This window comes from Hemicordylus capensis, chromosome 3 (assembly GCF_027244095.1).
Source record: "Hemicordylus capensis ecotype Gifberg chromosome 3, rHemCap1.1.pri, whole genome shotgun sequence".
Classification (NCBI taxonomy): Eukaryota; Metazoa; Chordata; class Lepidosauria; order Squamata; family Cordylidae; genus Hemicordylus; species Hemicordylus capensis.
Window position 1 is genome coordinate 168,305,978 of NC_069659.1, and position 27,962 is coordinate 168,333,939.

Genomic DNA, 27,962 nt, shown 5'->3' on the forward strand with positions numbered 1-27,962 from the left:
GGGGGAAGGGGGGAACCCAACATTCACAAAAACCAACTCAATTTATAACAGCTGACCTCAGTAGATAGTGATACTTAGTTGTTCAGGTATCTAACATTGTCTTACGAATTCTGCTAGCAGTTAGGCAGAACTTGGCAACTGCATAAGAGATCTTGTCGTCATAATCTGATAAAAGATAACATGTAGATATAATCAGAGCAGCCCGGAAATTTAATAAATATGGAGTGGTATGCATATTATGGATGTCCCTATAAAGATTACAACATAATAGAACATGTGCTGTTGATTCTGTAGCTCCTGAATAGCAGGGAGAAAAGCGCTCTGCAAACGGGACTTTGTTAAATCTGACCTCAAGCACTGCAGTGTTCAGAACATTAAACTCTGCTTGGGTAAATGCCCTGTGATACTTGGACACTGTAATCTGGTTAAAATATCTGGCAGGGTGTGTATTCAAAGTTTGATTTCTCAGCACTACACCCCTCAGGATGAAACTTGGGTCTGCCTGCCATTCTGCATCTAAGATTCTTTGGGTAACCACCAGTATGGTCCAGTCATAGCCTGTCATTGTTAATACTTGTGATGATAGGCCATAAGTAATCAGCTTCTGCTCAAATAAGCTTTCCCATTTGGAAATGAATTCATCCACAAGCATCAGCGGGGTCAGCCCCAGAGGATATAAATTTAGCTTGAGCCAGAACTTTAAAAATAGAAAGCCAGGTCTTGGATTCTACCTTGCGAAGACCCACTTCCAGGCAAAAAACAGCACTAGGGACACCATGGGCTGTTTAAGAACATAAGAACATAAGAACAACCCTGCTGGATCAGGCCCAAGGCCCATCTAGTCCAGCATCCTGTTTCACACAGTGATCCACCGGATGCCGCTGGAAGCCTCAGCCAGGAGTTGAGGGCGTGCCCTCTCTCCTGCCATTTCTGAGGAATTTGGATTGTACTGCTTCTAATGCTGCAAAATTGGAATATGGGCCAAGTTTGGCACTGTATTACAGTTGAGCCAGTGCTTTAGATTCAAATATCCTTATTGCAGCAGGAATGAAACAAGCCCCTCTAGAGTAGAAGAAAGCCAAAATGGCTGATGTAGACTTATGTGCATTTTGTAACACGTACTCAGAGTGGGCCTTATGACTTCCAGAATTTTGAAAAACTATACCCAAATACTTATAACAACTGACTTGTTTAATCCTTTGTCCGTCAATAGACCAAGTCAGTGTCCTTGGGTGCTTTGCGAACCTCATGATTTTAGTTTTTGGCATAGTTAATCTGAAGGGCATGCTCCTTACAATAAAGAGCAAGAGAATTAAGTGCTCTTCTCAAGCCAATTGGTGTTTGAGATAGTATTACAACATAGTCAACATAAAGTAGTAGTGGAACTGATTTAGAGGCTAATTTGGGAGATGAAAATGGGAGTTGTAGTAAACATCTGGGAATCTCTGTTAGAGGGAACACTGAAAAGTTGGGGGGGGTGTTTGTGTGTGTGTGTGTGTGTCTCAGAGAGACCAGGTGTAGGAAATAATTCAGAAGGTGATCTGTAGGCCATGTACTTTGTTGACTTTGCTATAGTAAGTATCTTTTTCTTGTCTGTCTTATGGGAAGTGTATCGTCATTTTCACCCTGTGGGGAAAACTGGAGTAAAGGGACTTGCATATGGGGTGGTATAAAAATGTGTTACATTATAAAATTGCATCTGTGTTTCCCTTTCTTGTTGGGCATGAGTGTGTCTATTTTTTATGTTTGGCTTCTTTGATGATATATTGTACCTTTTTCTTCTTCTTTTTTTAAAAAAAGGTTCCAGATGTTATCAGCAGTATAAGGCAAGTTTCCAAAGCAGCCCTAAAAGAGGATGTCAAACCTAGTAAAGACTGTGAAGATGCCTTCTACAACTCTCAAAAATTTGAGATTCTGTACTGTGGAAAAGTGACGGTGGCTCACAAAAAGGCCCCTTCCACCCTGATTGATGACTGCATTGAGAAGTTCAACCTGCATGAGCGCCAGCGTCTGAAATTGTTGAATGAGCAACGGAATGCAGAATCCAGTATAGACCTCACAGAGTGTGAAGGAGATGCCCCATCTTCTCCCTTAGACAGTCCCTTTGAGGAGATAGATGGCACAAATGGTAATAATAATGCTGGGATGTTTACCATTGGAAGTCAGACGAACCTGGCCAGTTTGGCGAGCTCTCGTGTCTCTTTCCCTGAGCGGATTTTGGAGGATTCTGGTTTTGATGAACAGCAAGAGTTCCGTTCCCGCTGCAGCAGCGTCACAGGCATTGTGCAAAGGAAGGTTCATGATACTAGTTTAAAAACACAGTCACGAAGACGACATGCAAGTGCCCCAAGTCATGTCCAGCCCTCCGACTCTGAGAAAAACAGGACAATGTTGTTTCAGGTATGTTATATACTTATTTTGGATTATGGTCTGCAGGGTGGATTGAAGCAGATAAATTTACAGTACATGCTCTCTTTGAATTGATGAAACAACTATTAATTAACTGTACTACTGGGGAAAGAATTCCTTGGGATGGACCCTGTTCATACTTGTACTCTGCTTTTGGTGTCCTTAAATCGGGAGATCTAGGTTTAACATGTATGGGCTGATCCTTGAAGTTTTAGACTTGGAGCACTGAGAGAGTGGCTGATTGGATAACATAATCTTCAGCAGGGTTCCCTCTAAAAGGGATCCCAAGATGTTGTTGACTACAACTCTCATAATCCCTAGCCGGAGGCTGTTGCTAAGTCACACCCAACCAAACACAACCTAATCTTAAAGAGACAAGACTTCTATACGACACAGGTCCCCTTGAGCATTTGAGCCAAGGGTCAGTGTTGTTAGTAAGGCAGATGTGGTTGTTTGAAGAACTCCAGTGGTTGGAGAAATATTTTAAACTACTGTCTCTTTTGGTCTATTTTGTACTGTCTTCTTCTTCTTGTTGTTCTTAAACTGTGCCTTGCAGCTTCCCTTATGTAGTGTTCTTCATTCAATTTTGTTCAAATACTACCAGTCATCTGGGCTTTGACAGCATTACATTTTCACTGTGTTACTAAACCTGTATTTGGACTGTACCACTTCAGACTTCTGGTGATGGGGTTTACATGATTGAATGCTCCTTCCACACATAAAACTGAGCACCAAGGAGAAGGATTCTCATCTAGCTTTTTTCTGAATGTGCTAGTTCACAATGAACATTCAGTCGCATGAATCCCCACCAGCAGTCTGGTACAATCTAGATAGAGGTTTTTTCTCCATTTCAGTGAAATGAAGTCAAGTACTGAGAGCCTTATGTTCCTAATATGCTCTCTGTCAATAGTTTTCAGTTGGTTTTGTATGAGCTAGTAAGATTGGCTCCCTTTTCTGGCCATTAGTGTTGGCAGAACATCAACTTTTATGATACTTTCCTTATATAGCTATTATTTAGCCCCATAAGTAAACAATTTCATTTCTGGTACCTAAAGTCTTTAGATTAACTATTCATCCAAGTTGTTCTGTCTTTTGTCTCTTGTTTTGATATGTTCTTTTCTTTTCAAGGTTGGTCGATTTGAAATTAACCTCATCAGTCCAGACACTAAATCAGTTGTGTTTGAGAAAAACTTTAAAGATATCTCCTCATGTTCTCAGGTAGGTATGCAAACTGGATAAAAAGTACTGTAGTTTGGTGAAACAGACTGGATATTTGTCAAGTGTAAAAGGATTTGGAAAATTAACTGAAAGCAGAGAGACAGGAAAAACCTTTAAAATCTGCTTAGTTGTTCAACTTGCTGCTTGGAATTTCAGTATATGTTAAAATATACTCAATCTTAGAATCATGCAGAAATGTAATCCAAGTTTATTGTTCTCCTGTATCAACAGCAGATACATGTAAGCCCTCTTCATATGTTGCCCCTTGGGAAATCTAGTTCATGGGTGGGGGAGAGAACAGGAATGCGCTGGTTTGTCCCTGTCCATTTTGCCAATGTGCTCCATGGCTTGCACTCCTGATTCTAGGGGCTTAGACACAAAGTATGGCATAGGGGTGTGGCCCAGTGGTATACTCCTACTTGTCCCTCTCATACATTGGTCCTCTATGGTGCTGTGATGTATGAAGAAGGCAATAATTCTCTTCTTGCCCTTCCTGGTATCTGCTAATCTGATGGATACATTCTTTAACAAATTTTGATTATTTGGCTTCAAACATTATTTTTTGAATTTGACAAAGTGAATACTTTGATTTTACATGTCGCCTACTTATGGAAAGAGGCATTTCAGTGCCAATTCACTGAAGGCCAGCACTCAGGAAAAACAGAACTCGACTTGGAATCTAAAATTTAAAAATTACCTATCAAAGAAGAGTAAGAGAGAGCATCGGAGCATATCCACCTGACCCCGATATCCACATAAGTGGGTCATTTTGGATGGGAATGGTGCGTCAACAAGTGCATTTAGTCAGTTCAGAGGACTGTGGATGGTGATCATATCAAGGCTGCTTATGGATTCAGATCTCAGGTGTTAAATTGTGGCAAGTGTTTTTGTTGTTGTTGTTGTTTTGTTTTTTGCAAGAGTCAAAGACTTAACTCATAGCTGTCTGTTGACTTTTAAAAGTACCACATTCTCATTTTTTAAAAATAAAACAAATTCTGAATTCCTCAGAAACTGAAGTCTCTCTTGTGTTCCATTACATTTATCTGGGAGTAAAATAGCAGCACGACTTCAAACAAGTTGTGTGTTAATGGCAGACGCATACCAAAGTGGTATGATTTTTAAAAGGAGGGTTCATGTGTAGAATTTGTATAGCTAGGTCATGAATGTAAACATGGTATATCTTATACTGTTCTATGTCAGAAGCAGCTGTGTGTTTCCTTGTACTGTGAGAACAATAAACAGTAGTCACATGTTTTTGAAATAACCTGTTAATTTCTTCAATTGTGATTCTCCTGTGAATGGTAGGTGCATCAGACCTGTATTGTTTCCATGTACACAGCATCATGTACACAGCATCCTGCATAACTAACTTTAAAATGGAATATGTGCTTGCTAGCTTATATTGCCTTATGACAGGTGCCAAGTCGGTTACTGCTTTACTCGTTTTTGTGCTGGTAATTCAAAAAGAAGCTTCTGCTGTATTTGCTAGATTTGAAACGGAACCTCCACTGGTTATTTCTAAAATTATTGCATTAGTACTCTAACTACAAAAAACACCTCAGTGCTTTCTGATTGTGTGTGTGTGTGTGTGCGCGTGCCAGTGCCAATCGGAAGCACTTATTACGTTTTTCCCCATGTTTTCAATTTTACTGAAAATTTCACTTCAGAAGAGTCATAACAAAGCAAACAATTGAGATCCAATCAAACAATAATGTCTGGTCAGCTGGAAAACTCGTTTTACCTTGTGGAGAGTGCCATCATTTTCATTTTTTGTCTTATGGGTCCCAGAAATATCAGAAGCTGATTCTTATTCTTTCAGGTATTCCACACAAGTGAGGTATTGCATTATCCCAGAGTCCTCCTTGATTCACAGAGGGTTCTGGTGGAGCATAAGTAAAATGACCAAATGTGTACCAGGACAATGTGTACCAGGAGAAGGAGGGGGCGGCATGTGATGCAAGGCAGGAATCTATAGAGAATTTTTGTTATGCTTATTGAGCTACTCTACAGCCTGGGTAGAGCACATATCTCCATTCAATGGAGATATATGCAATCATAAAAATTGGAACATGGCCTTTTACTAAGAAGCCTGGAGTCTTCAGTGTAGCAATTAAGAATACTTTTTTGGGTTTTTTTGCTAGAGATAATGTGTGTGTTGACTTGGCTAGGTTAACATCCTGGGGTGGAAGGAAGGGGATTGTACATATATTACATATTCTGAATGTTACATATTCAGAAAAGAGAGAATGTGAGTGGAGCATATAAAAAAATTAAATTAAATTTGATTTTTAAAACTGACTTTAAAAAAAGTTCATAAATTCTTTTGTATTGTATCTTGTATTTTTTGGTGTATTGTGATTTAATGTGTTAAGTGTGTTAACACATTAACACACTGTGTTAATGTGTGTGTTGTGAGCTTCCCAGAGAACAATTGGTTATGGGGTGGCTAACAAAGGTGGTGGTGGTTATTATTATTAGACATGTACTCTCTCTCTTTAATTAAACCCTCAAATTGCAGTTTGTGTGTAAGAACTACAAGAGTGTATATATAGGGGAACTAGGTTTAGTTAATCCTAGTAGAAGATGCAGAGATTTAATGATTACTGGTTTAAAGTACAATTATCTTTCCCTCTAGGGCATAAAACACATTGATCACTTTGGCTTTATTTGTCGGGAATCTACTGAACCTGGAATTAATCAGTATGTTTGCTATGTATTCCAGTGTGCAAGTGAATCTCTGGTAAGGCACTGTTGTTTTTGCTATGTTATTCAGTCTGTCCAGTAATATCTATTAACGTCATTGTCAGGCTTCAAAAATTATAAGATGATTGGGTCTCTTTGTCAAAAGAAGATGGATCCATAATATCTTCTCCCATTTATATGCTACCTAAAAGCACAAGTGATTAATCTATGTTCTGTTCCTAGTTTCCTGGTATACAGTAATTCTCTGACTGTTTGTCAGACACACATGTGTGCTGTCGTAGGGCCTAAAGTGTTTCTTGAGGCATCTACCACTTCATGCCCATGGAAGCAGGCAGTCTGTGTGCAGTACTGCCTGGTTTTCCTACCAGTTTGTGATATCATCTTGATGGGAGGAGTAAGGGCATACTGGTATTCAGCAAACTGCTGCCAAGTATCAGTTAAAAGATCAAGATTACTTTCCTTTCATTGCAAGTATTCTTCATAAGAAATCTGCAGGTGTTTGTCTACATGTAAGGAAGTTCAAAGCAAACTAAAAGCTGCTGTGTAAAAGCAAATTTTGTTCTGTTTCCTCCCATGCTCCAGCTCTGTGCCGTTTCAGATAACCAGTCTCCTCATTTTAAAATATATGAAGGCAAAGGAGATATTGAAAAGCTCTTTATGTGAGGTGTGGAAAAGGATTTGAATCTCTATACCCATTGAGGAGAAGCCTTGTAACCTCTGACCCTTCTTGCCCATAGAGAATGTAAAGTTTGGCCCCCTCTAATGTGGGAAAGTGTGGGAATCTTGCATGCCTCTATTTGCAATTGTGTCGGGGCAAGGCTCTGACTGGCATCTGGATACAATAACGGCTGATGAGTTGTTCCTCTGCGTACAAATAGGCTGGTGGCTTGTCTTCAGTTTCCTTTCCAGCCTAAAGGAGTAGCACCCTAAATTCTTTGCAAACTGTATAGGAGTACTGTTAAGAACGCCATTGCTCTTATAGGAAATGTTTTAAGTTTTGGTCCTTTCTCAAACTGTTCTACTGATGCACAAAATAGTCACTCATGGTAACAAAACCAGTGTGGAAGAGCTGCAGTCTGTTGATGTTAATGACCTGTTCTGCAATATAAATAATAAACTGAAGGCACACAATACACTGGGAAATTCACTTACAGAAGTTACATTGAAATGAAAAGGGATTTGGCTCTTGTGCAGCTTGTTCATTTCAGTGGGGCTTCTACAAGAAAATTTCCCAGGGTTATGACATTTATTTCTAAAATCGGGTCATATTCAGTCGTTTGCGAGTCTGGTTAAACATAGGCGATACTGTCTTTGGGTTTTGTTTTGTTTTTAAATAGGTTTAAAATGCACAGGTTTTAACTTTTGCTTGAATCATCCCTTTCAGGTCGATGAGGTAATGCTCACTCTGAAGCAAGCTTTTAGCACTGCCGCAGCCCTCCAGAATGCCAAGACTCAGATTAAGCTGTGCGAGGCCTGTCCGATGCACTCATTACACAAACTCTGTGAAAGGATTGAAGGTAGTAATGTAGGCCTTTGTTCTCATCTGCTTTGAAACTGAGGGTGGTTTTTCATGCTGCAGAGGAGCCACAAGGCATTGTCTTTCCCTAACGTTAGTTCTGCACATTTGTTCAGTTCCTGTGTGTTCATATGTTTTGCTAAGGCTGCAGTCCTATGCACATCCCATTGAAAACACAGGGCTGCCTTGCATCTCCTAACTAGGGAGAGAATACAGCTGTTTCTGCTGCTGTTTTTGTAGAAGCTTTAAGACTAGGTATTTTTAATTTTATATGTATTTGATCCAGTATCATATTAATGTCCTAATCCCCTACAGGATTACAGAAATGCACTGGGAAGTGCCATAAGTTTATTAGGATACAAGTGCCAGATTGTCACATATTAAAGGAAGAGGGACTTCCTTCGCCTATATGAACACCACCAATAATAGCTCTGCTAGATCAGATCAAAGTCCAGACCAGCATCCTGTTTCCCACAGTGGATACAGGTGCTTCTCGAAGCTCACAAGCAAGACACAAGGTCATTAGTTTGCCCTTGGCTTTTGCTGCTCTCCGCCCAAGGTTTGGTATTCAAAGGCCTTTAGGTTCCATTATGTTACCATAACAACAGCTGTTGATAGACACAGCCTTCATGAATTTGTTTAATCCCCCTTTAAACCCATCTGAATAAAAGGCCACATCTTGTGACAGCAAATTATATAAATTATGTGTGGTGTGAGGTACTTTCTTTTGACACTGCTCAGCAATGTCATCATGTGACCTTGAGTTCTAATATTGTGCAAGAAGGAGAAACATGGCTCTCTCTCCACTTCCTCCATGTGCTTTATCATTTTAGAAACCTCTGTCATGTTTCTTCTCCCTCTGAGACAAAGAGTCCCAGACCCTTTAGTTTTTTCTTACAGGGCAGGTACACCAGCCTCTTGATCATTGTGGAGATTGTTTTCCACCTCAAGAATAATCTTTTTGAGATGGGGTAGCCAGAACTTTGCACTGTATTACAGATACAGCTACACTGTTGGCTTTATACAAGGCACTTAAGATTCTGATCTTTTTATTTTCAGTCCCTTTTCTAGTCACCCCTAACATGGAATTTGCTTTTTTCACTGCTTCTGTATCTTCTGGTGAGGCACAGCTTTATGGCCCATATATTTATTTTAATTTAATTATCAGATTTGTATACCACCCCAAACTTACATCTCTATATTTGTGAGGTTAGAGTGGCAGGTATGCGGGCAAGGGTCTTTTCTCTTGTGATACCTACTTCATGGAATTCCCTTGATAGGCTGATCACTCCTGAGCCCTTATTTGTATTCTTTTAGTTTAGTAATCTTCATTGTTTTTTAAGCAGCAGCCACTTGGGCAAAAACCCTTAAATGTGAGAACAATTTCACACCATGCTGACCTCTGTGCAGTTCTGCACTTTTCCTAGTGCCGGCGGGAGGGGTGGTTCAAAAGAGAAACATCTCTTTTGTGCCTGAACAACATCTGGGAAAGCACTCATAGAGCCAGGGGAAGAGCTAAAATTCCCAGTACTTTTCCTCCCATAGAGCTCTGTGGGAAATGCACTGGGAAGAGCTATGCTTCCCAGCACTCCATGTATGCCTTCCAAGATGGCACTGCGGCTCAAGAGAGCTCAGTTTTCCTTAAAGATGTCTCACTGGTGCTGGGCAATGTGCAACACTGCATAGTGAGAACAGTCGTTTCAGGTGGTGCTGGGGGACTGTGAAAAGTATTGGGCTTTGACCAAAGCTTTGCACAGGCCTAATGAACAATTAGGGAGTTGTAACTAGGGTCCAGGAGCCACCACTGGCTTGTGAGCCTTGCCGTGAAGAGCACAGTTTCAATTGGTAAGTGAAAACATTTCTGTAGGCTAGCTTTAGGGCTATGAAATGAATGTGTGCAGTGGTGAGTGACATTTTCCTTTAATTGCCATGGTTTTATTTAAGTAACATTGGACAGAGATTTTCATTGAAAGGGCAACTGATACGCTTTGAATAAACACAACAAATTTTAAAATAACTTCTCATCCAGAATGGAGGTGAATGAAGTGTGCCATTCTGACAGAGTGACAAAGTTGCCTGTGCATTAAATTCTTCCACCCCTACCAGTCATATTGAGACTCTACTTCTGCTCCTAGACAAAAGTGCTCCTCTCCCCAGTGAAGCTATTATCTCTGCTGGTAGACAGCCTATAGAACATAAGCATCACAGCCTGTCCTAAGGTATTTCCAGATGGAGGGCTTTTCCACACAAGCTTTCACTCATGTCATAGCTGAATGTCTCTATCTAACCGTTCTTGCTCTAGCTCATCCTACTGCTCTGTCTGCCTTGCGGAGCACTGGGATTTCTCCCACTGAAGCTAATTTAAATAGTGTTGTGCACTTCTGATTTAGCACACTTTTGACTTGGCAAACTTCTGAAGCATTTCACCCTCAATTAATTTCTCCTGGAACTCCTGTGGAGCTGGGAATGGAAGAAACCATATTTGATGTGATTTTCAGTGTCTCCCTGTTCTTTGGACTTCATTGTCCATCTCTTAATAAATCACTTTCTGAGATCCTGCTTAATTGTTCCCCTTTCCTCCTGCCTGATTGTCTCCTTTTAATGACCGAGTTGCAGTTCTGTGCACACTTTCCTGGGTGTTAGTCCTTAGTGAACTTATTGAAACATACTTCTGAGTAAACATGCACTTATTCTGCTCTTACCATAGTAACATAAGAACAGCCTTGCTGGATCTGCTTAAAGCCCATCTAGTCCAACATCTTGTTTCACATTAGTGGCCCACCAGATGCCTCCGAAAAGCCCACAGGCAGGGGGCAAGAGCTTGCCCTCTCTCCTGCCATTGCTTCCCTGTGGCATCTTGCCTCTGAGGCTGGAGGTGGCCTATAGCCATTGATAGACCTAGCCTCTATGATTATGTCTAAGTTCCTTTTTAAAGCCATCCAGTTTAGTGCCCATCACCACATCCTGTGGCACAGAATTCCATAAGTTGATGAATTCCATAAGTGTGAAGAAATACTTTGGTCCTAAATTTCCCAACCCTTAGTTTCATGGGATGCCCTTGGTTCTAGTGTTATAAGAGAGGGAGAAAAATCTCTGTTCCCTCTCTCTACTCCATGCTTCATTTTATACACTTCTATCATGTCTCCCCGTAGTCACCTCTTTTCCAAACTAGAGCCCCAGATGCTGTAGCCTTGCCTCATAAGGAAGGTGCTCCAAGCTTCTGATCATCTCGGCTGCCCTCTTCTGCACCTTTTCCAGTTCTACAATGTCCACCTGTAAGATATGGTGACCAAAACTGTACACAGTACTCCAAATGTGGCCGCACCATAGACCCTTATAACATTATAACACTAGCATTTTTATTTTCAATCCCCTTCCTAATGATCCCTAGCATGGAATTTGCCATTTTTTCAATGAGCTGTCTATCATGACCCCAATAGCTCTCTCCTGGTCAATCATCGACAGCTCACATCTCATCAGTGTGTGTGAAGTTGGGGTTTTTTGGGTCCCAATATGCATCACTTTACACTTGCTTACACTAAAGCACATTTGCCATTTTGTCGTCCACTCCCCCAATTTGGAGAGTAGTGTTGTCCTTAATATATTTTTTAATATTGTTGTGCTCTTGATTACTGGGGAAGAGAGTTGAATAAGCAAGATAGCATAAATACTACTATTTTAAATCTGTCTCTTAATTCATGTAGATACATAGTAAGGTTTATGCACACACACTGTGCTTCAAAGTTTTTAGGCTTGCTGTATGAAGCCCCGGTGCAATTTGAGCAGACAAGAAGAAAACTGTTTCCAGTGCCCCTTTCATGTGGTTTAAAGTGGTTCCTTGTTCTCTGCAACACAAAATTAAGAGCAGCAACTGGGGAGTTGCTGGGGAGCAGGTGAGAAGGAAAAGATTTTTTTTCCTAAAGTTCGAATAATAATCAAAATGAAATTGCAATAAAACTTTAAAAGGAGCCAAAAGATTGTAATCTCTATCAAACTGGCTTTAGGGTTGAAAAAAATATTGTTGGGGCTGGGAAGAATAACAAAACCAGAACCAGAAGAAAAGTGTACTTAGATGAGGAGTTGGTGTGTGTGTGAGGGCATAGGCTTGGAAGCCTAACTTCTCATGCTCCTCACCTCTGCAGATAACCAAATTGTACAGGTAGCACCATGGTCTGCCTACACTTTCTTTTCATGCAAGGTTATCCTCTTCCATGACCAAGTTATACTAAATATAGCCAGTTAGCTAAATATAGCTAAATATAGCCAGTTAGTCAGTGTGGTATAGTGGTTAGAGTGCTGGACTAGGACCAGGGAGACCTGAGTTCAAATCCCCATTCAGCCATGAGACTTGCTGGGTGACTCTAGACCAGTCACTTCTCTCTCAGCCTAACCTACTTCACAGGGTTGTTGTGAGGAGAAACCTAAGCATGTAGTACACCGCTCTGGGCACCTTGGAGGAAGAGCGGGATATAAAATGTAAAAAATAAAAATGAAAAGACATTGGTGTTTTATGGCTTGTCAAGCATATCATGTATGGAAGTTGCACAATGTACAGAATGTCATCTGGACGCACTGCAAAATCACCTATCGGAATTGGGGTTGTGTTTGAATAAACCACTGTTTACAGCAACTCCTAAAATAAATTTTTATCACAATAGCACATATTGTATTTAGTCATTGGCTCCCTCTGGTGGGCAAACATGCAAAATATAAGACCTTTTGTGAGTGCAGCCCATATTTAAGCAGACTTTCCTAAGGCACAAAAACGTTTTTTAAAACATACTCCTGTTTCAACTTCGTGTGTGTGTGTGTTGCTATAAATGGAATATTCTATTCAGTTCTATAATAAGTCATGTCTTCCAAATGTGACTGACTAGTATCTCAGTTTCATGGGAACCCAAACTTAACTCCTAGGGAAATTTTAGAGATTCTGCAAAGAGTTCATGGAAGTGTCCTGTGTCTGCATTCAGCTGTTTCTAATTGTATAATCAAGCCTGCTCAATCTACTGACGTAGGTTGTCCCTCAACATATTTTTTTTCTCCTTTGGCAAGGAATCAAACCATTCAAAATGGGGTTCAGTTCATATTCATCAGTTGTTGTTTTTTTAAATCTCCCTTTTAATTCTCCCTTTTAATTCTTCTTAGTTAAGACACTAAGTTTAAAAAGCAGTTTGGCATCTAGTTCATACTCTTTGAACCCATTTAGATACATTTCAGGCATAAATATCAAACCTCCAAGTGACTTCAGTCTGTAAAAATAAACACAAACACTACAGTTCAGTGTGGCTACTTCTATGCCTCCTTCTCACATATCCAAGGCTAGTGTTGATGTGCACTCACTGGCACTCTTCAATCTCCCTGGGTATTTAAGATAATGTCTTCTTTACCATGATCCCCACCGCACATTAAGATCATCCAGAGAGGTTCATCTGCAGTCGCCACCGGCCCATCTGGTGGCTACTCAGGGATGGGCCTTCTCTGTTGCTGCCCCAAGGCTTTGGAATGCGCTTCCTGTTGAAATAAGAGCCTTCCCATCTCTCACAACTTTTTGAAAGGCAGTTAAGACACATTTGTTCACCCAGGCTTTTAAGTTAGATTTGCAGTTTTTAATAGTTCTTAACCATTTTAATGTTGTGTTAAACTGTAAATTGTTTTATTTTAATTGGTACTGTCTTTATTGTGAACTGCCCAGAGACATACATTTTGGGTGGTATATAAATTTGTTAAATAAATGCTATCACTTCTGTGCATAAGGACAGCCTGCTGTCATAAGGCTGTCATGTCTTTCCCAGTGATGCTCTGGGGAGGGGGGGGCAGGTGGAGGAAATATGAACTGGCATCTGCAGTTGCACTGCCACTGAGAGAAATGCCACCAGTGCAAGTAATTAAGCTCTTCAGGTGTACCCTGTATGTGGGTAGGCCCTGGTAAGCTTAATGGGCAGTGGTAGCAGCACTCCTCTTAGTGCTGGTCAGCTGGAGGTGCCATTTTAACTTTTTCACCATGCTGCATTGCCTGATTTAGCATCCGTTTGGAGCAGCATTGGATCAGGGTCTGAGACATTATAGGAGAATTAAAGTGGCATCCCAGCTGTGCAGGGACAGAGAGGAATTCCGCTGCCATGCATGGCACTGCTGCAGCTGCATGACAGTGGCTGCCACCTTCACTTGTCACCCAGTAAGCCTGCCAGGGACAACCATCTGGAGGGCTGTGATATAGGAAGGAACTCTAGGACAGGGATTCTCAACATTGGGTCCCCAGATCTTATTAGACTTCAACTCCCATAATCCCCAGGCCCAGTGGCTTTTGGCTGGGGATTATGGGAGTTGAAGTCCAAGAACATCTGGGGACCCAACGTTGAGAATCCCTGCTCTAGGAGGACATTTTGCAAAAAGCCCTCTCAGACATGGAGCCAACTCTGTCTACACTCATACTACAGTAGTGTACTGTTACAATCCTTTTGTTGAAGAGAGCTAAAGTTGAGGAACTGTGATCCTTCCCTAGGCTTGCTAACGTAACTAAATCATACATAATATTGGAAAAGCAAATTACTTCTGCATCATACAAACTTAATACGTTATCAAGCGAGTAACATGCAATGATTCTACTTAGCCTATTTAGAATGACCAGTAGAATGGCAGCTAGAAGAAACCAAGATGCCAAAGAAGCAGGAGTTTCCAGCCAGTACAAGAATCCTGCACACCCAGGCCTTGTTAGACAATAGCCTGTGGGTGAATAAGCTCCTTGAGTACCAGGAGGACTACCAGTCCTACGTCCTGCTGCTCAATGCATCTTTCTTGCTTTTAGATGACAAACTATGAAATATAGTTCCAAATACAGCTGGATCAGAGAGGAGCCCTCACTGCACATCAAGAGAATTTCCTGGGTGCCTAATTATTTTTGAGCCAGTTTCTGGTTTTTCCTGTTTAGGGATTCAGTTGTGGTTCATGGCAGCCAAGAGATTTTATATTTGGATTCTGTTCCAGTCCACTGAAAAAGCCTCTCTGAACTGGATTTAGAGTTTGGCTCTACTCCCTAATTTTTAGGACTATGTGACTTGCACATTTAATCCTAGACAGTGCTTTCCTTCTGTCATAGCCTGATTCTGAAGTTTGGATATTTATGTGAACTGAAACTTGGCCTGACTGGCTGTGATGAAAACAGTTTTGTCACACTGGCATACTCACTCACAGGAATATTCAAATTGTTAGGGTCCTTTTACATGACCTAAATTATCATGTAAAACAGTCAAGATATCCTGCCTATGACAGATCACTCGAGTCTGAAAATGGGGCATGAAATAATCCCAAAATAGTCAGTGTACATTACACCACTTTAAAAACTAAAATATTGGACATATTTTGTAGTCCAAGACACCCTGATTACAAGAGGAGCCAAAAAGGCAAATAGTCAATGCATGTAATAGAGCAGAGGATGGCAGTCAGTCTTGAGCAAGTAAAACCATATATCAGTTGGAATGTTCAGATGGGCTGTAGGAGTTCTGACATTCTGCAGTCAGCCCTCATGTTGCTGGTAACGTCTCTCCCCCCGCCACCCAGTTGCAGTGGAGAATGACGGTTTATGCTTGCAGGAAACAAACTTAACTTTGTATGTGATATAAATTATACATGGTCTTGGATATCATGGTCTTGGATATCATGAAGGTTAGGAACATAGGAAGCTGCCTTATACTGAGCCAGACCACTGGTTCATCTAGCTCAACATTGTCTACACAGACTGGCAGTAGCTTCTCCAAGGCTACAGGCAAGAGTCACTCAGCCCAATCTTGGAGAAGCCAGGGAGGGAACTTGGAACCTTCTGCATGTAAGCAGGCAGCTGCTCTTCCCAGAGCGGCCCCATCCCCCAAGGGGAATATCTTACAGTGCTCACATGTAGTCCTCCATTCAAATGCAAACCAGGGTGGACCCTGCTTAGCAAAGGGGGCAATTCATGCTTGCTACCACAAGACCAGCTCTCCTGGTCTTATGCTCATGCATACCAGCTTGTTTGTATGAGACATGGGTTTTATTTCATTGTGTAGAAAGACTAGGCCTCAAAAAAAGTAGTAGGCTAGAAATATAATCTGATCCAGTTTTACACTCAAGTTCTATATATGAAGTGGCATGCATCTCTGTCTAAGCAAATATGATAGGATAGCTTGCCAGATGTATATAACTTTTTGAATATTTGCTCTCAAACCTTTCACCTTTCAAACCTTTCATTGCCTGTCTCTCCTTGTTAAGGTCTTTATCCACCAAGAGCCAAACTTGTGATTCAGAGACATCTGTCATCACTCAGTGACAATGAGCAAGCTGACATCTTTGAGCGTGTTCAGGTAATAAACTATCATTCGTTCTCTGGAACAGAGCTGCAGGATGAGGTTGTTAGATGTGAGAAACTGAGAATCAAAGGCAACATATCTATACTTGCTATACTATATACTATATCTATACGTGGGTGGGAAACAGCAGCAGACAACATTTGTATACAGGTGAAACTCGGAAAATTAGAATATTGTGCAAAAGTCCATTAATTTCAGTAATGCAAATTAAAAGGTGAAACTGATATATGAGACAGACGCATTACATGCAAAGCGAGATAAGTCAAGCCTTAATTTGTTATAATTGTGATGATCATGGCGTACAGCTCATGAAAACCCCAAATCCACAATCCCAGAAAATTAGAATATTACATGGAGCCAAGAAGACAAGGATTGTAGAATAGAACAATATGGGACTTCTGAAAAGTATACAGTGTACTGGGCTTGATTGGCCAGCAAACTCTCCTGACCTGACCCCATAGCGAATCTATGGGGCATTGCCAAGAGAAGGATGAGAGACATGAGACCAAACAATGCAGAAGAGCTGAAGGCCGCTAATGAAGCATCCTGGTCTTCCATAACACCTCATCAGTGCCACAGGCTGATAGCACCCATGCCACGCCGCATTGAGGCAGTAATTGCTGCAAAAGGGGCCCAAACCAAGTACTGAATACATATGCATGCTTATACTTTTCAGAGGTCCGATATTGTTCTATTCTACAATCCTTGTCTTCTTGGTTCTATGTAATATTCTAATTTTCTGAGATTGTGGATTTGGGGTTTTCATGAGCTGTACGCCATGATCATCACAATTATAACAAATTAAGGCTTGACTTATCTCACTTTGCATGTAATGCATCTGTTTCATATATCAGTTTCACCTTTTAATTTGCATTACTGAAATTAATGGACTTTTGCACGATATTCTAATTTTCCGAGTTTCACCTGTATATAGCTATTCACAAATGTATACTCTAGTGCCTGTTGTTAACTTGTGATGAAATATATTCATCTTGAGACTCCATTCCTAAAAGAGTGAATGGCCTAATCTAATTTACTAATCTACCGTATTTTCCGGCGTATAAGACGACTTTTCACACCATAAATTTCTGCTCGTAAATGGGGGGGTGGTCTTATACGCCGAGTGTAGTTTAGGGATCGCTAATTATACTATGGTTCCAAGCTCCTGTTGTGCCCCTTACCTCCTCCTGCACACACACAGCTTTCCGGTGCTTTGTAACAGCGGGCGGAGGGAAAGCAGAGGGAGGGAAAGCCCCTTACTTCCTCCTGCACACACACAGCTTTCTGGTGCTTTGTAACAGCGGGCGGAGGGAAAGCGGAGGGAGGGAAAGCCCCTTACCTCCTCCTGCACACACACAGCTTTCTGGTGCTTTGTAACAGCGGGCGGAGGGAAAGCAGAGGGAGGGAAAGCCCCTTACTTCCTCCTGCACACACACAGCTTTCTGGTGCTTTGTAACAGCGGGCGGAGGGAAAGCAGAGGGAGGGAAAGCCCCTTACTTCCTCCTGCACACACACAGCTTTCCGGTGCTTTGTAACAGCGGGCGGAGGGAAAGCGGAGCCCGCCCCTGCATCCACTAACCGCCCATTGTAGTCCCGAGCTCCTGTTGTGTCCCTTACCTCCTCCTGCACACACACAGCTTTCCGGTGCTTTGTAACAGCGGGCGGAGGGAAAGCAGAGGGAGGGAAAGCCCCTTACTTCCTCCTGCACACACACAGCTTTCCGGTGCAGTGTAACAGTGGGCGGAGGGAAAGCGGAGGGAGGGAAAGCCCCTTACCTCCTCCTGCACACACACAGCTTTCCGGTGCAGTGTAACAGTGGGCGGAGGGAAAGCGGAGCCCGCCCCTGCATCCACTACCGCCCATTGTAGTCCCGAGCTCCTGTTGTGCCCCTTACCTCCTCCTCCTGCACACACAGCATACAGTACAGTATAGAAAATGTCCAACAGTCAAAATCCTATCATGCCATCATCAAACCCCATCATGGCACCAGCAAGAAGAAAGAAATATGAAGCTAGTTTCAAACTTAAAGTTGTAAACTTTGCCATGGAACATAATAATTGCGCTGCTGCAAGACAATATGGAGTAACAGAAAAGATGGTTCGGGACTGGAAAGCAAATGAAAAAGCATTAAAGACTATGCCAAGGGGTAAGTGTGCATTAAGAAGAGGCACCCCACATTGGCCAGAACTCGAAAAACATGTAGCAGACATGGTGAATGAGCATCGCCAAAACGGTTATGTAGTAACACGAAATAAAATACGCTTGTTTGCACTTCAGTGGGCCAAATCTAACCCAGATCACAGCAACAATTTTAAGGCCACTGTATCCTGGTGTAGTAGATTCATGACAAGGCATAATATGGTACTAAGGCAAAAGACAAAAATTGCCCAAAAATTACCTGCAGATCTGGATAGCAAAGTAAATAGTTTCCATCGCTACGTAATACAACAGCGCACTAAACATGGCTATGCGTTAAGTAATATTGGAAACATGGATGAAACTTCAATGAATTTTGATATGATTGGAAATAAAACTGTCCATCAAAAAGGTGAAAAAACAATTCTGATTAAAACAACAGGACATGAGAAGTCGAGTTTTACAGTGGTACTAGCATGCACAGCTGATGGCAACAAACTGAAACCGATGATTATTTTTAAAAGGAAAACAATGCCAAAACTCAAGTTCCCTGCTGGTTGTTTTGTACATGTGAATGAAAAAGGCTGGATGGATGAAGAGGGTGTGAAACTATGGCTTGATAATGTATGGAGCAGACGACCAGGCGGTCTTATTCAAAAACGTAGTCTACTGGTGTGGGATATGTTCAGGGCTCATTTAACTCCCACCACCAAGCAAAGGCTTGCAAGACTAAACACGGATGCAGCAGTTATTCCTGCAGGATTGACATCATTAGTACAGCCATTGGATGTGTGCCTAAACAAGCCGTTTAAAGATCGCATTCGAGAACAGTGGAATGAATGGATGGTTAGCGGCGAAAAGTCGTACACAAAAGGAGGAAATATGCGTGCTCCACAGTTGGATGTTTTGTGCCAATTTGTCATAACAGCCTGGAATGATATTGACGCAGAGACAGTAGTCAAGTCTTTCAAGAAGTGTGGAATATCAAATTCATTAGATGGTATGGAGGACGACTACTTGTGGCAAGATGAAGAGGAAGCCGAAGCTGAGAGCACACCATCTGATACGGAATTCGATCCATATGACGACTGCCTTGCAAATGTATCACAAGATGTCATTGATTAACTTATGATATCAGATGACGAACAGGAGGATTTTGAAGGCTTTTAAAAGGGAAACTGTCACGCTAGCAAAAAATACCATAGCTTGCAGTTATGATGCATGCTACTCGCCAGTGACTTGCCCAGCACTTGCTCTCTCTCTATTGTTTGTTAACTTCCTCCTATCATTGTCAGTTCCAGTTTAGTTTATAGCTTAGAAAACAAACAGTATGGCAGCTCCCATGCGTTTATTGTGTTATCCTTTCATTCAGCTTCTGAGTTTAATCCACCTGCACTTACGGTATGTTTACGGTACATGTTTGATGACATTCAGCCTTATGTTTATAAGTGACAGTTTTGCTGCTTTGAATTAAAATTACCATGTTGAAATCAAATCTGATGTTCTTATAAGTTTTATTTGGTGTGCGGAAGAGGGGGTAGTCTTATACGGCGAGTATATAACAAAATCTATATTTTAACTGGAAAAGTCAGGGGGTCGTCTTATACGCCCAGTCGTCTTATACGCCGGAAAATACGGTAGTTGAGCAGAGTTAGAGGTGTCAGATTCCCAAAGAAATTTTGTTTCCCTTTTCACAGAAAATGAAGCCTATTAGTGACCAGGAAGAAAATGAGCTTGTGATCTTACATCTGCGACAGTTGTGTGAAACTAAACAAAAGACACATGTCCACATTGGAGAAGCACCAGTGGTAAAGCAAATATGGGTTATATGCTCTAGTTGGGTGTGTGTTTTTCTATTAAAACCCGAAGATTCCAGTTCTAAGTACTCTTACTTGGATGTAAGGTTTAGTGGGACTACTTGGTCATTGGTGGGACTTGCTGCTTAGTGCATGTAGTGATCAGGCTGGCCAAAGCACTTCTCTGATCCTATTTGAAGGGCTTAACCTGTAAGTTGATTCTTTTGGTAAAATAACAGCTACGGTGGCAATACATACCAGGATGTCTAGAAACTACTACCTAATCTGTAGTGGAATGGAAATTCTCTACTGCACTCAGAACATATTTACTTACCTGTTAACCACCTTCTGGTCAAAAGATTGTCACAGCAGCTACTAAGTGAAAAACACAATCTGTAAGAAAGCACTGCATCAATCAGGCACAACAAAACTTACAAATATCAAACCTGCCAAAAGCAGTTTGTTTATTTTTATATATTGGCTGAAGTTCAGATATTTCCCAGTGCCAAATCAAAGTTTTTATAGCCTTCCTAGAACTGTGAAAGGAGAGTGCCAAGTTGGCCTTGGGAGAGCATTTCATAATTGCAGGGCATCCACTGAGAATATGATACTCTCCAATCTCTGAATTACTCCTGTTAGTAACTGCTATTGAACTAGGTCATGTACCTGATGCCTAGAAGCTTGATTGATGCTGGAGCCTGGGTCAGAGGTGCACCTAGGTAACTTTGGAGCCTGGACCTAAAGGCCAGTTTGGAGGTCCCCACTCCCCTGCAAATTAAGCATTATCATGCTTGGCCAGGCGACCACACCACCCAAGACAGACTAAAGAGCATTTGGAGGCCTCCAGGGGCTGTGGAGGCCCTGGACTTCAGCCTGGAAGTCCAGGGGTAAGAGCAACTCTGGCCTGGGTTGTTTGAAATATTTTTTTTCAGTCCTATCTAGAGTTGACACCTAGAATTGTTAAAACATTCCAGCAGCACTAGTTTTGCAGACACTGGCTGACATCCAGGGTGAGGTAGTATGCATGCTATAAAGAAGAGGCAGCTTTTGCTGATCTCCCCTGTCTTCTGAATCCCAGTGCCTCCTGAAAGTGTATCCCTGAGGGTTGAGTGAAATTTTTGGGAGGCACAGTAGGCTTCAGAAGAAAGGGGAGATCAGCGAAAATCACTCCTTTTCTGTAGTGCATGTAGTCTTACTCTGGATATCAGCATTACTCTAGATGGTATAACAGTACTGTTGATACTTTCATTTCTACTGGGCATTGCTTAGAACATAAGAACAGCCCTGCTGGATCAGGCACAAGGCCCATCTAGTCCAGCATCCTGTTTCACACAGTGGCCCACCAGATGCCACTGGGAGCCTACAGGCAGGAGTTGAGGGCATCCCCCCTCTCCTGCTGTTACTCCCCTGCAACTGTTATTCAAAGGCCTTGCTACAACTTTTACTTCCACTAGATAGTCAAGGTTGACCGTCTTCTTGGCGATCTGCCAGGGCTGTGTCTGACCCTGGCGGGACCAATCCAAGAACCTCATTAAAACATCCAGTCGGTAGTAGCGATGGGCTTGACTCCATGAACATTTTGGTTTGCTTCAATTTTTATTTGTCTTGGTCAATGCTCATATGCTCGGTTTCTTGATTATTTTGTAAAAAAAAACAATCCCAGTGGTTTCATGTAAAACTTGTTGATTATTCAAAGCAGTTCATATGCATTACAGCAAACTCAAGGTCCATATTATGATTCCCATGTATTTGATGGAGGATTGTGGCTAATAAGTAGGCACTTGCCTAAGAGCACCTTGTTAGTTCATGGCTGAAGTAAGATTTGAATCGGGGGATTCTGATCAAAGTTGAGCCTCTTAGCCATTATGCTACACTAAAAACCCGAGCTTGCCTTTTATTCTTTTCATGCAGGATAAGTAATTCTAGAAAACTAGCCTTGTAAATAATTTAGGTCACATTTTACTTAAATTTAAAAAGTGATTTTCATGTCATTAAAGGAGAATAAGATGAATATACTGTCTTCCTCTTTTGTTTGTGTGAATGCGGGTTATCTTAGAAATAGTGTGTGTGTGTGATAATTCAGTTGACTGTACCGATACCCAAGCTATTGTATTTTGTCTGTCTTTTAGCAGAATGCCTCCAATAATGCAATTCCAGAAAATTCAGGTAGTGGTGGCAGATTCAAACTTGACATTCTGAAAAACAAAGCCAAGAAATCCTTGACCAGTTCTCTGGAAAACATCTTTTCAAGGGTAAGACCAATTGTTCAGTGTCAGTGGCACTTCAGGATACAATTATAAATAAAATCATTCGAGTAGTATCTTCAGATGACAGTGAATGAGCAGGGAGCAAAGCAATATTCTCCTTTTTGTCTCTGATTTTTGCAATGAGTGAGTAGAAGGTGGTCCATACTTCCCGAGGGAATCGGTTTTGGCCCTAGACTGTCTTTTCTTGTTCCCTAATACATTATTTTTGTGCTTTTTCATTGCTGAGGCTCTGATGCAGTAGCATGCTTTTGTTTTGCTAAAAAACCAACCAACCAAGAAATTGGTAAAGGTAAGGTAAAGTGTTCCATTGAGTTGGTGTCGACTCCTGGCAACCGCAGAGTGCTGTGGTGGTCTTTTTCAACTTGTCTGAATAAATATAAATCCACTCCTTGCTGCTGTGTTTAGTGGTGGTGCTGAGGGTGGACTTGTGCATCTGGAGACAGGCATGGGGCCAACATTTTGGCTCCTCTGGCACGTGTCTTGGCCAGCCAATAGGAACGGGGGAGCAGCTGCTTAAGCGTCTCCCTCAGTCACTCTGGGCAAAGCACCTCCCCATCCCATTTCAGTGAGGGTTATCCAGTGTCTTTTGGAGGCCAAGTAGGAGTTTTTTGGGTCACACCTGATTGGCTGTGGGGGTGGCCTTTTTTTCACCTACTTCTCACTGACTCCCTTTGTAGGGTTGTTACTGTTAGATGTTTGGTCACTTTGCTGGTCAGTACAGGTGGTGGTAGGTTGTCTTGTTCGGTGTCTGATTGGAGGACCATTTATAGGTGAGCAGGCAAGCCGAGGAACAGGCCTTGCAGGCTTTGCAGTCCTTGGGCTGGGATCTGCCCCTACTCGGAGACTGGCTGGTGCCCACCACTCAGAGTTTTATGGCCTGGGTGGGGCTAGTTGGCCTCCCCTCAGCAGGATTAAAGCCTTGTGGCTGTGACAATGCCCAGACTTAGTGCTGAGCCGAATCAACACCCAGTTAATCTCCCTGTTGTGGGCAGTCCTCCTTATGAGGCTGGCCCACATAGGCATTACCCACACTCGTTGCAGGTTCTTGTAATTTTATTAATAAAGTGGCCCTAGTTCATCCAGTTATACGTGTCTTCTTGTTATTTGGGCTTGAGTGTGCAACTTGTATTGAACCTCAAAGCTCATAAATGCAACATATATCTCTTGCGTTTGATGCATGTCAGACTGAAATTCTTAGTAGCTTAAACCATGTAATAAGAACAAAAAGCAAACTTTTCAACACTGAAAGGAAAGTTTTTATGCTTCCCTGCAGCAAAACCCTGAATATATTCTCTTGTCAACTATTATTTTGGTATGCCAAACAACATCTGTAGCACTTGTAAATATTCTGTTCAGCATATAAATATAGTGCCTGTTCAGTGTATTAATCCTCAGCTTGCAAGGTTAATGATACTTTAGTCTAAAAACTTTAGTCTAAAAACAGAGTAAAAATTACTGAGCTCTGCTTCTTCAACACTAAGAGTAAGACATTGATATTTGATTACTGATGACAAATCTATATATTTAATTCGCTTAGCCAGCATACGTGCCCAGGATTTGGCGGCAGAACTCTCGCGACAAGTTGCGAGAGTTCCGCCGCCAAAGGGCGAGAGTTGCGGGCAAGAAAAATGTCAGCAGGTGGTAGCGGTGGGCCGCAAAACGGCCTGAGGAGGTGGGCTCGGCTGGCTGCCGGGAGGTGGCAGGACAGCCTGGCCAGGTTAGGCCGTCCCAGATAAAGACAAGGAGGAGGCGGCAGATCAGCCTGCCTTGGTCGCAGGGAGTGGGAGGCGGCGCCGGTGGCAGGACGGCTAGAGTAGGCGCCACCAAGAGGGGTGAGTGGGAAACAGGCGATGGCGCGAATTCCCAGCTCCCGTTGGAGGCCGGGGTGGGAGGGAAAAGGGTGGTGGGACTTTGCTGCCCAGGAGAAGGTACCCTGTTCGCCACGTACTGAGGTAAGACGCACAGTGCAAGTTGGGGGGGGGAGGAGGAGAGGAATGGAAGGGGAAGGAGGACAAGAGAGAGGGGAGCAGGAGGGAGGGCAAGAGAGTGTGGGGCAGGAGGGGGAGGGAGCAAGAGAGAGGGAGCAGGAGGGAGAGGGAGAGGAGTGGGAGGGGAGGGGAGGGGAGGGGAGGGAGCAAGAGAGAGGGGAGCAGGAGGGAGGGGGCAGGGGGAGGGGGGCAAGAGAGTGTGGGGCCAGAGGGAAGGGGAAGGAGGGCTAGAGAGAGTGGGGCAGGAGGAAGGGGGAAGGAGGGCAAAAGAGAGGGGAGGGGAGGGAGGGCAAGAAGGTGTGGGGCAGGAGGGAGGGGAGGGGGAAGGAGGGCAAGAGAGTGTGGGGCAGGAGGGGAGGGCAAGAGAGTGTGGGGCAGGAGGGGAGGGCAAGAGAGTATGGGGCAGGAGGGAGGGAAAGGGAGGGCAAGAGAGAGTGAGCCAGGAGGGAGCAGCCGGCCCCAAAGAGCGCACAGATGCTCTGTGTGGGTAGGCTAGTAGTATTTATCTTTTGTGGTAGGGCATGCAGTCAGTGTCATGTATATGGCACATGCAGAGTGTGATGGGCTGTATACATGGCCTAGATGCTTGTGCTAGGTGACTATAAAATACTGGCTGATCTATGGGGTGTGCCAGTTCTGGTAAACAAAACTCATCTTGTGGGTTGTGCCTGGCCAGCTCTGGCCAGCTACACCTTTCCCACTATTACTTTTGTGGATTGCTGCATTGGCATTGTTTGCTGATAGCCCAGTGTAAGCCTCTATTCACTTTATTTTTGTTGCAGAGAATGAGTATAAAACAAAGTTTTGTGTGTGTGTGTGTGTTGTTTCATAGGGAGCGAACAGGATGCGTGGCCGTCTGGGGAGTATGGACAGCTTTGAAAGGTGCAACAACCTTGCCTCTGACAAAGTAAGTAATGGGTTTTAAGAAAGGTGAAAAAAGTGTGGTGTAAGAATTAATGTTGGATATATACTAACTCAAATGCTGTTTTAAAAAAAGAAGGTAGTACCCTGTACCAAATAGGCTGGTTATGGTGTGTTAACAGATATACCTTTATATGCAACACCAAACAATAACAATTATCCAGGATTGTGGCTCCCAGAAGTCTGTGGCAAGTAAGAATCAGTACTAGGCAACCAAGGTAAGGATATTTATTTAAACTGAATGAGTGGTAGAGCCCTTTCAAGCCCTCAGGTTTCCACACATGTTTAATGTGTATTTGTGGGCAGATGGGCTAGTCAAACTGTTTGTTTGTTTATTATTTATTCATTACATGTATAAACCATCCCATCTGAAGGCTCTGGGCGGTGCACAACAAGTTTAAAAAGACACAGAAACACACACCGTTCAAAACACAATGCTCAAAACAATATAAAAACAATTCAAAACCATTTAAAACCAATTAAAATACTTTAAAAACAATTTAAAAACTTTGGAAGGCCAGGCCAAACACGTAGGTTTTTAGGGCTCTCTTAAAGGCCAACAGCGAGCCTAAATTGCGGATATCTGCCAGGAGTGCATTCCATAACCAGGAGCAGCTACAGAAAAGGCCCGGTTCCGAGTCGCCAGCAGACGTATTGGTGGTAACTGGAAACAGACCTCTCTAGAAGACCCCAGTGTGTGATGGGGAACATACAGAAGAAGGTGCTCTCTAAGGTAGCCCAGACCCAAGCCATTCAGGACTTTAAAGGTAATAACCAGTATTTAGTATTTTGCCCAGAAACATATCAGCAGCCAGCCCAGTACAACTGTTTTAGGACAGGCATAATATGGTCACTCTGGGTCACCCTAGAGACCAGTCTGGCTGCCACATTTTGAACTAACTGAAGTTTATGAACTACGTACAAAGACAGCCCCACCATAGAGCCCCACATAGTTTAGGCCAGTAACTTGTGAACTTCTGTTTTGATCCCTTGTTCTGTTTTAGTTTTGCTACCTGAGAGAGCAGGGTGATTTTTAGCCTGTTTTAATTTCCCCAGAACTTTGCAAGAAAATGCTTAAAAGAGAACAAGCAAACTTAGAAAATTTGTTGTATAAGTAAAGAGGAGCTGCGCTCCAATTGGAACAAAATGTAATCCCACTCCCAAGTTATTTGTTCAGGTTGATATACTGTCTCTTAAGGAATGAAACTTTGACTCTATCATCCTCTGTTATTAGTCTGCCTTTGCAGCATGTGAAAAGTTGGTTGTCCACTTCCTGTTTTGAATAGCTTCTCTGCTACACATGATCTGGATTATTTCCCCCACCAAGAGATGTGGATTCATAACAGTCCTTGTTACTTTCTAAAATGTTCCTGTTGCGGCTGTTCTTGATGCAGCTATCGAATTGTTGTTTTTTCCAGGATGCTGCTTTAGCAGGGCAGGAAATCTGTGCATGATATGTCGAGGAAATGAGCAAAGAAACCAATTTTGATTGGAACTTAGGCCTATAGCATGATTTCCCTTTCTTCCTTCCTTTCCCGAAGGCATTTGAGAGTTTTAGTAACAGTGACTGGTAGCTTTAAGACATTTTGAGTACTTTTCAGGCTTTTTTCAATAATCTTTTGCATTTTCAGAGCAAAGGATATCTAGCACAACTTGTAATTATCATACAACAGACTGAGTAAAATACTTTTTTCTTCCTTGCCAAGAGAAAAGTCTTTAGCATTTATTTATTTTTTGTTAGCTGCAGGAATCTCTATGCTGTTAACAGTTATGGGGCACCTAGAAGAGAATGTCATTCCTTCCTGATTATGACTGACCTCCCCACCCACTTTTTTAAAGGACTGTTCCTCTGGGGAATCTCCTCCCATAACCCCCCCTGCTTCCCCCATATCCTCGGTTTGGCAGCCATTTCCTGAAGAGGATTCTGATTCACCTCAGTTCAGAAGACGTGCGCACACATTCAGTCATCCACCTTCCAGCTCAAAGAAAAGGATTAGCTTCCAAGACGGAAGGTCCCAAAGTGCCAGATCTCCTCTCTTGAGACAGAACTCTGTGGAGCACAGCAGGTGAGTTCCGAGCCAAGTAGGTTTACTGCTGTTTGCTTAAGAACTGAGTGAGCTTAGTAGTGTCTTTTTGCCCATCAATTTCTTTCCCATGTTTTGTTGGAGGTGACATCTCAAGCAGCTGGAACAATGAGAATATTCCCTGGAACAATGAGAATATCAGAATAATTGCCAATTTTCTACATAGCAAATAGTTGTTGTAAGCAACCAAAGAGCGCAGAGAGTAATATTTTAAAGCATAACCCCATGCATATTTCCCTCAGAAGTAAATTCCACTAGGACTGTACATTCTAGTGGGACTTCCTCCCATGTAAGTGTACATAGGAGTTATGTGTACACATAACTCATCAGAGTAGCTATTGCTTGGATGTAAAGAATCTGCCTTTTGGTACATCTCACGGGAAGTTCTTCTGCGCATCTGAAGTCTGTTCAGATGAACAGAAGATGCACGTAAGTGACTGGGACCCATTGACTGTGTGCAGTTTTTATTTTATCCTTTTAAATCTTTGTCATGTAATACTTATATACAAGATAAGGCAACCAGTTTTTATTATAGATCTATTAGAGATCGTTTCATCTTAAATGTATATATTTTTGTGTGTTTTT

The 27,962-nt window shown here is 42.3% G+C and overlaps 1 protein-coding gene across 5 annotated transcripts in view; it reads left to right on the top strand.

The window, feature by feature from the left end:
- Positions 1–27,962, top strand: part of TBC1D4 (TBC1 domain family member 4) — a 152,457-nt gene that overhangs the window by 63,991 nt on the left and 60,504 nt on the right. For 2 of the 5 annotated variants that reach the window (XM_053307475.1, XM_053307477.1), the window contains exons 2-10: positions 1,801–2,400; positions 3,538–3,627; positions 6,263–6,367; positions 7,715–7,847; positions 16,088–16,179; positions 20,019–20,129; positions 22,247–22,369; positions 25,205–25,279; positions 27,133–27,359. In XM_053307475.1, coding sequence (XP_053163450.1) covers positions 1,801–2,400; positions 3,538–3,627; positions 6,263–6,367; positions 7,715–7,847; positions 16,088–16,179; positions 20,019–20,129; positions 22,247–22,369; positions 25,205–25,279; positions 27,133–27,359 — 1,556 coding nt within the window. Of the gene's footprint in view, positions 1–1,520; positions 1,575–1,800; positions 2,401–3,537; positions 3,628–6,262; positions 6,368–7,714; positions 7,848–16,087; positions 16,180–20,018; positions 20,130–22,246; positions 22,370–25,204; positions 25,280–27,132; positions 27,360–27,962 lie in introns of those variants that run through there. The other 3 variants (XM_053307476.1, XM_053307478.1, XM_053307479.1) reach the window with 2 other exon arrangements.